General features: G+C 43.9%; 1 protein-coding gene across 1 annotated transcript in view; it reads right to left on the reverse strand.

Annotated features, from left to right (window-relative positions):
- The window catches only part of tnfrsf11a (tumor necrosis factor receptor superfamily, member 11a, NFKB activator), a 36,552-nt gene extending 28,773 nt beyond the window's left edge, over positions 1 to 7,779 (reverse strand). Inside the window, exon 1 of the mRNA XM_084048355.1 lies at positions 7,414 to 7,779. Within this exon, the coding sequence (XP_083904481.1) occupies positions 7,414 to 7,488 (75 nt within the window). The 5' untranslated portion in view covers positions 7,489 to 7,779. The remainder of the gene's footprint in view (positions 1 to 7,413) is intronic.
- Between the last annotated feature and the right edge of the window lie 1,373 nt (positions 7,780 to 9,152).

Below are 9,152 nucleotides of genomic sequence, written 5' to 3' on the forward strand. Positions count from 1 at the left end.
TGCTAACTTTCCAGGAAAAGAAAGGCTGTATTAGCCTAGCGAGCTTGGAATCCCCGTCGATGATGTCACTGGTAGGCAGTTTTCTGAACTGTCCACAGCCCTCCTCAAAGACACACAGAGTGAGTAGACAGAAATTGTGCCATCTTGGAATGAGCATTAGTGAGGATCAATTATATGATATAGTTGCAAATGGGTGAAATATTCCTTTAAATTCTATGGCTGGATGGATGAATGAATTGATGGATGGTTGCACCCTGGGCAAGACCTGCGATGTTGGTTGTCTAGGAAGTTGACAACCGGAAATTGTTGAATTTGGCGGAAGTACAGCCCAAGGAAATGACGTTGATGCTTTACAAATCTGTTAACATTCTCCGTCAATGAAACGAGTGTTGTGATTGGTCAAAAAATATCGTTTCCGGGGGAAACGGAAATATTGTCCACTCGACTTCCTAGACACTCGCTGCTTTAGGTCGTGACCAGGCTCTTCTTTTCGCAGATAAGTGAGGCTGGGACCGAGGTTAGGATGGTTGGCAGTGGTGTAAAGTAACTAAGTACATTTACTCAAGTACTTAGGCACGGTTTTGAGGTACTTTTACTTAACTGGAGTATTTCCAATTGTCTATACTTTTACCTCTACTCCACTACATCTCAGAGGCAAATATTGTACTTTTACTCCACTACGATTATTTGAAAAACTAGTTATAGTTACTTTTCAGAAATAAATTATGACATTATAAAACATACATTAACAACTTTGACCCTATTTATACATAGGCTATTTGAAAATAGCCGATTTACAAGCTCACAACGCGTCGCATCGCAACGCGTTGTGAGCTTGTAGATCTGCTATTTTCAAACATTTTAGTACTTTTACTTTTGGTACTTTAAGTACATTGTACTCAAGTACATTTTGAATTCCAGACTTTTACTTGTAACAGAGTACTTCTGCATTGCAGTATTGATACTTTTACTTAAGTAAAACATCTGAGTACTTTTTCCACCACTGATTGATGGGTGGATGAACGCAGACGCAGAGGAGCAGAAATAATCACGTGGGGCAAAAAAAAGGACACGTTGCGAGGACAGCTGTGAGCCAGCGGAGAACCTCATGCACGCAACTAGGACAGAGGGCACAGGAAACCATGAGGAATGCGGCCTATCGTATTTATGTTACCACCACATCTCAACATTGGGTTGTAATTATGAGAGGCAATATGCTTTCACTCACTAAATATATATGGAAGGAAGACGGAGAGCAGTGATCCACCCCGAGTGATTACAGCCTATGATGCAGTTCAGGACAGAGCATCTGACCTCAATGCTAACTTTATATCTACCAATATATATGGCTTCTGCTATATGGTGAGATGTTGATGTTAGTGTATATAACAGTGGTTCTCAAATGGGGGTACAGGTACCCCCTAGAGGTATGTGGAGGTACTACGTGAGAGAAAGTGGAAACATTGAAATATGTAGGCTATAAAGTTATGTTTAATGATAAAATATCAACACACTTTGCGGTGAAACTGCAGATCTGTAAAGTGTTAAACCAAATTGTATTAAAAAAGACCTCACATGGACCCCCAGGGGTCCCCAGCAAAATGAGTTAATAAATCAGTTTAAGAATGTACCCCTATTTTTAAACGATCAGCTACTCAAAATGACCTGATCTACAACCTCACAACGCGTCACAACATCCGTTGTGAGCTTGCAGATCGGAAAAATGTAGAAAAAGCTAATGTAATAATTTGGAACATTTTCCAACATTCTGTTATTATGGGGGTCCCTGGTACACAAATCTTCAGATATCAATTTGGGGGTCCTTGGCACAAAAATGTTTGAGAGCCAAGTCTGTGTTAAGTGAGAGAGAGAGAGAGAGAGAGAGAGAGAGAGAGAGAGAGAGAGAGAGAGAGAGAGAGAGAGAGAGAGAGAGAGAGAGAGACAGAGAGAGAGACAGAGAGAGAGAGAGAGAGAGAGAGAGAGAGAGTGTAAATGTTTGAGAGCCAAGTCTGTGTTAAGTGAGAGAGAGAGAGAGAGAGAGAGAGAGAGAGAGAGAGAGAGAGAGAGAGAGAGAGAGAGAGAGAGAGAGAGAGAGAGTAGGGGCTGACATGGATGGCTGAGCAGGTGAATAGATGAGAGAGACAGAGATCCAGAGATCCAGAGTTTGAGCATGCATCTCCCCCCCCCCCCCTCCCCCTCCCTCTCCTCCGCCCTCCCCTCCCTCTCCCACACACACACTGTTACAACCTTTGGCTGTCATCAAACTTTTTTTTTTTTAACAGCGGTTTAGCTACTCCATGTTATACAACAGAGCATGACAGAGAGTACACCCCCCAAGTAAAACACTCTCTCCAGGGTTAAATTAACACTAAGGAACTTTTACTGTGTACATTCCATGCAGTCTCTCACACACACACACACACACACACACACACACACACACACACACACACACACACACACACACACACACACACACACACACACACACACACACACACACACACACACACACACACACACACACACACACACACACACACACACTTAGCAGAGGATTTGCATAATAACTGCCACAGAGTGTGAGCCAACAGCCGTCCTCAGCAGCCAGTCTCCTGGGCGTTATAAGCCCAGGGGTTAATGATAACGCGCTGTAAAAAAAGAAACTATTGCACAACAATCACATCTTTTGTCTGGCTGCCTCTCTGATTCATCTGTCCATAAAGCTGTTAAAATGACTTACATGTAAGGCCTATATACAGTAGGTACTGTAGGTGCTCTCTCTCTCTCACACCAGCCATTGTTTGTGAATGAATAGATTGAGTGTTTACATTGTTGCTTAAGTCAGTGATTCTAAAGCTTTTTTATTTTAAAGGAGTAGTTCACCCAAAACATTACTTATTTTCTATCAATTACACGCCCCATGAAGCCTTGAATTCATGAAGACTTGTTTAGTTTTTGTCGCATTCCTAAGCCAATAATTTGATGACTGGTTAGGTAAAAAAAAAAATCAGGAAGAGTAATCGGTAGAAAAAAATGTAATTTTGGGGGTGAACTATCCCTTTAAGGACCCACAATTTACTACAGTATGCATTAGGCCACAGTCCCCACCTAACCCTGGCTGAGAGTGTACAAACGGGGTCCGCTTGGTTCCATTTGTATACACTCAGATTTACCAACCTTTTGCCATGGGGACCTCCTGGAACCCCCTCTAGGACCCCTGGGGGTCCCCAGACCCCACTTTGAGAACCACTGGCTTAAGCCACACGTAAGCCATATACACTTATCGAGCTTGTAGAGCAGCAATCTTTGCAATTCTTTCGATCACATTGCATCATTCCTTCAAATAAAAAAACAAACAAAGGTAAATCTTGCAAAACGTTCAGGCTTAGAGAGAGATTGCTGGAAGAGCAATGTTACAGTAGAGACAGATAGAGTAAATGCAACAAGCCCAGCAGCCGTTTCCCAACCATGGCTAGGGGCTAATGGTTTCTTGCACTATGTATTTAAGGCTAGGCAGATCTTTATCCAGGGGTATTACGGCTGTTAAGCCATGTATTCTTCCCTCTGCTCTCTCTTCCAGGGAAGTGAGCGTTATCCTGCCAACAGCTGGGTGTCTGCAGAGAGAGATCAGGTTAGGACCTGCACACCTGAAGCAACACACACACACACACACACACACACACACACACACACACACACACACACACACACACACACACACACACACACACGTGTGTGGGTGTGTGCGTGCAGTTTGCGCACACACACACACACACACACACACAGTCAGCCTGAACTACTGTGTATACACACAAGTGTGACGGTCGTTTATGATGACACTGGTCCTCTAAGTGGGGTCCGGGGACCCCTAGGGGTCCTTGAAGGGGTTCCAGGGGGTTCCAAGCAAAACAAGTTAATATACTGTAGCATCACATTCAGTTTAACCACTTCAACCCTATGCTATACGTCGGGTTATTTCAAAAAACTAAATGAGATATTGTGAAAATGTTTAAAGGATTTTGAAAATTTGTAACGACACAAATGTTCTCTTCCGGAGGTCCCTGCTGGCACAAAATCTGTTCAGATGGGGGTCCGTGGCAAAATACATGATCCATTTGTGGGGTCCTTGACATGCAGATATTTGAGAACCACTCGTTTGTGTGGACGGACGGACGGACGCATTGGTAGGTGCCAGGATGGATGGATGGATGGATGGATGGCTACCCCTGACTATAAAGAGCAACAGCAGCCATCTCCTTTTATAAGATAAGGGTCAAAGCATGGCTTTTAGAAAATGTTGCAGAATGGTACTGTATGTCTCTGTGGTACTGTATGTTGTTTGTCTCAGACCAAGGACCACAATGGCAATAAGTCGCAAGCCTTTCTTGTGTTTGTATCCCCAACGTTTCTCCGATGATGTGTGACAGTTTTTTTCCTGTATGACGTCAAATAAAATCAATTCAAATCAAATCAAATGGGGAGCCAGATGTAGGACGGGGAAGCAGGAGGAGGCAAGAGGAGTTATCGAAGATAGAGACGAAGGAAGGTGAGGGAGATGGTTAGGTGCGTGACGTTTGCAAAGATGGCTGGATGACATTGACTCTGACTGATGCCAGGATGGACAAATCGGAGTAGTAGTAGCGGTCTAGCGGACCAATGGGAGTTGTGGGATGTGTCTGGGTGGGTGGGTGGACGGACGGACGGACAGAGGAAGCTTCCTGCAGTCTAACTTCACAGCATTTCGTATTTTGAGTTGGAAGACATCTGTAAATCATCCCGCATGTTGAGCCTGTTGCTCAATACTGCACAGGCAGTTTGAAATCCATTTGGAACGAGCTGTTGTGTGGAATCAATGGTCGTCAAGCTGGAGGGGATTTCTACCTACTTACTTTGGGGAGAATGTGAGTCAGTCTAAATGGTAAAACCATTGGAACTCTGTTTGCTTTCTCATTTTTAACAATACATTACAGACGACAAGATGTTATGTCCTGTTTTCAGCAGACATGCCTTGTTTTTTTTTTTACCGCATAACGTAGTGGCTCTCAAAGTGGGGTCCCGGGGAAGCCCCTAGAGGTCCTTGTGGGGGTTCCAGGGGGCCCCAGACAAATGAGAAGTACACTACAAAGTAAAGCAAAATGGGGGTCCAACAGGGCCCAATGAAAGTCCATTGCAGTGTCCGACACATGAAAAAAGCCAAAACACCTCTGAGAGGGTCAACGTGCTTTCATCTTCTCCCCTCATTAAGGTATAACCAGGCCTATACTAGATTTTACACTGACCCCTTCAATGACCCAACCAAGTTAGTAAAATGACAAATAATTATATACATTATACATTATAAAAGAAGTGATGTGGCAGTTGGCACTCTATCTCAGTGTTTCACAAAGTCAAGCGAGGTCCAATAAGGACCCTCAGGGTTCCTTGAGGGGGTTTCAAATTGGACCCTTACAGTTCTTTAACTCTGAGAGTGTACAGATGGAACCAAATGGACCCTTACATTTGGTTCCATCTGTACACTCTCAGAGTTATGATTGGTCCTTGGAATTAACAAGGTTTGAGAACAGCTCTACTTCTCGGTGCTTGCACTCGTTTGCAACACATTTGGGTAAACAGAGACAGGGGGGGCTTTAATACAGAGAAGAGAAAGCGCTTGTTTCAGTCGTAAAGCCGTAGTAGCCTTGTAGTAATAATAATAATAATAATAATAATAATAGTGGTGATGATGCTGGCATCATGGCGTTCCGTCCATGTGAGAGCCAAACACACAGAGAGCTAAGCGGTGCCCAGCAGTCCCACCACCACGACCACATCTTATGAACCAACCCACCTGCACACAATTAGGTCCCGGGACTAAACAATGCCAGTGTGGACAACAACAACACGCCCTGCAGACATGGATTCATTCACATTTATTTCCACTCAGGATTCTGAGCTGCTGAGGTTAGGATGGATTTTCTAAGCTATAGGACGGCGGTCTAGCTGCCTCCCGTAGGCTGTAGCCTATAGTGCACACAATAGAAAGCCGGTGTCGCACACCGAAAACAGCAGATCTATAAGTTCACATTAGGCCATGTACCATATACAAAAAAAATAAAAAATACAATTAGAACTTTTTTTTGTTCTTTTTCAGAAATGTTCATAAAATAATACCATATCTACAAGTTCAAAACACGTCACGAATCGTCTATCTTCACCATATAATGTATTTTATAAAAAAAAAATGGGTCCCCCCCCCATAATTTTGCTGGGGACCCCCTGGAACCCCCTTCACGGACCTCTGGCGGGGTCCACGGGCCCCACTTTGAGAAGCGCCATAGAGCGCTGGGCCTCCAGCTGTGAGGCTCCTGCGGTCAGCGCGCTGACTGGACCCCAAACACAAGTGGTTCCAGTTAGAGAGAGAGAGCCGGGCTGTAAACATCCTTACACAGTAATCCTGTTTGTTTTGACCAGCTCATGCATATCAAATGATGTGCTGACATTCAGCCGGAGCCCAAAGCTGACACATGTAATGTATGTCATCATGTCACACATGACAGGCCCGTGTAATGTAATGTCACACATGACATTACGCGCAATGTCACACGTTACATGCTCATGTCATGTCGCACATGACACGAGCATGTGTTCTTAAACAAACTAAACAAAACAAAACAGTTTTGACAAGCCTAGAAGTTGCTATTTTTTTACATTCCTATACTGGCTTAAGCTCACAACCCCCCTTTGTTTTTGTTTTGTTTTAAACCAGAGGTCTTCAACAGGGGGTCCGGGACCCCTAGGGGGTCCTCAGAGTTACTGCAGGGGGTCCGCCAAATATTTGTGTGATTTTTACATTAACCACTTCAACCAAGCATCCCTATTCTGAGGAGAACTTTAGCCAAAAATAGCAGATCTACAAGCGCACAACGCCTCGCAGCGCGAGGCGTTGTGTGCTTGTAGATCTGCTCTTTCGGCAAAGTGGTTTAGTGTAGGGGGGGAAAAGAGCAGGCTAAGTACAGAGTGAAAGGTCAGGTATACTAAGTATTGTTTAAGTGGCATGGTTAAATGTCTGGAAATACACATTAACATGAATCCAACATGATAGTGTTGTGAAACAAGTCTGAAGCTGCCTATGAAATCTATGAAAAAATGTATATTCTATACAATATATAATGGGGGTCCCTGCTTTATCTCGCTCTCAGCCAAGGGGTCCTTGGCCTAGCTGAAAACGTTGAAGACCCCTGTTTTAAACTTTATCGCATTATAAAAGTCAATTCAATTCTATTTCAATTCAAAGGAGCTTTATCGGCATGAGAAAACGTACGTTTACTGTACATTGCAAAAGCAAGTTATAAAGTCAATGTGAATCAAACAGTAATGTAGGCGATAATAGATCAGGCCTATTAGATGGATTATGAGGGAATGCAAGTTTACCTGTGCACAAAAGGCGAGCATGAGGTAAGTTATCCATCCTTGAAAGATCCAGCTGGTGGAAAAAATCACTCTCATCTCTGCTGAGTATTGGTGTTCTTTAGGACACCTTGGGCTTCAACTTGGTTTTCTTTCAGCCGGTAGAGATTATAACGGGCTTCTAGTCCAGTTTTCCTCGCGGTCAGTAAAGCGGCTATCCTCAGGTGGGACAGTGGCTCCAACAGTGAGGATCCTTAGTGGTGATCTGGCTGCTCGGTGGGACACTCTTTGGTGGGACAGTGTGGAGGAGCCGGGCTCCAACAGGAGGATCCTTGCCGCTGCTTCATTCCCTACATGCAGAACTCCGTGAAGTGAGACCTCTGCTCTCCTCCCTCACCCACGCCTTGTGGAGCAGCGAGCCGCAGGCACCCACTGGTATGAACTGAGTGAGAGAGGAGAGATTATTATAACTCCTCCCCTCCCAGTCCCTCGTTCTCTGTGACTCCCCCTCTCCTCTCCTCTCCTCTCCTCTCCACTAGGCGACTACTACTGACTGAGTTATGAATGAATCAATGACCAGCTGCAGTGTGGTTCTCAAACCTTTTTTAGTTCTAAAGACCCCCTATCACACTGGTTCGAGTAAATATCCACTTTTTTTTGTTCCCTAGTTTTGATTTATTTATTATTATTTCAAAAGATTAAACAAAATAAAACATTTCTGAATCTACAAAAAGTTAAATAAACTCATCAAATTCATACAAATTCATTCCATGAATAAAAAACAACTTTTCAGAAGTCGTGAAAATAGTAGATCTACAAGCTCACAACAGGTCGCTTCGTGATGCGTTCACTAGTTTGGGCCCCGGGGAGACGTATGGTCAGTATCATGGTCAGTATGGTCAGTATAATGTCAGTACGGACAGTATCGTGTCAGTATCATGGTCAGTATCATGCGAGCGCATAAACCTTGTGGGCACCTCAACGTTAAATTAGCGGTTTATTCCAAAATGTAAAAAAAATGTATATTTGAGCATGAACATTGCACGGTACATAATTATCAGACCTAAATTTACCCTTCAATTTCTTGTTCATGCCCCAAATGACTGGCTATCACAGGTTTTGTAGCAATTTGTAGCATGTAGAAATATTAGGCTTTGAATGTGATTAAAATATTTTCCGTATTTGACCCATCATTTGTAAAATCCCAGGGGCCCACTGTTCCGGTTAACCTTTAAAAGGTTCCACACAAGTTGGGTTTGTTTACCTGGATAGTGGCTGGAGGGAGCAGCGCCTCCGGGGGAAATAACAGTTCATTCCCAGGAAAGAGGGGGGTGTGTGTGTGCGCTGGTATGTCAGCCTCCAGATTTGCATGTCAGAATACACTGGGTCTACCTTGGCACGGCATGAGGTGGAGAGAGAGAGAGAGACGTGCAAAAGGCTGAAGAAAATGTTGTCAAGATGACGGTTATGCAAATATTAAATTGCTGTGGGCATGTAGGTGGGTGTCATGGGGGACAGGGTGTAGGTGGGGGTCATAGGGGGCAAGAAGAAGAGGGTGGAAGACAGGAGCAGGCTGAGAGATATTGTGTGTAGTCACACTTGCCATTAGAGTGGACGTACACACACAAGGATTTAACCCCTTTTTGGCATCCCTCTTTTGGGAAGGCAATTATTTTTACCCAAAACATATATTTTGTTTTTTAAACTCGTCTGTGCCCAGGGGCTCACTGCCTCAAAATCCAACTATGTGTAAAATAGGGCTT

This window comes from Gymnoscopelus microlampas (assembly GCF_963454915.1).
Source record: "Gymnoscopelus microlampas genome assembly, chromosome: 22".
Lineage (NCBI taxonomy): Eukaryota > Metazoa > Chordata > Actinopteri > Myctophiformes > Myctophidae > Gymnoscopelus > Gymnoscopelus microlampas.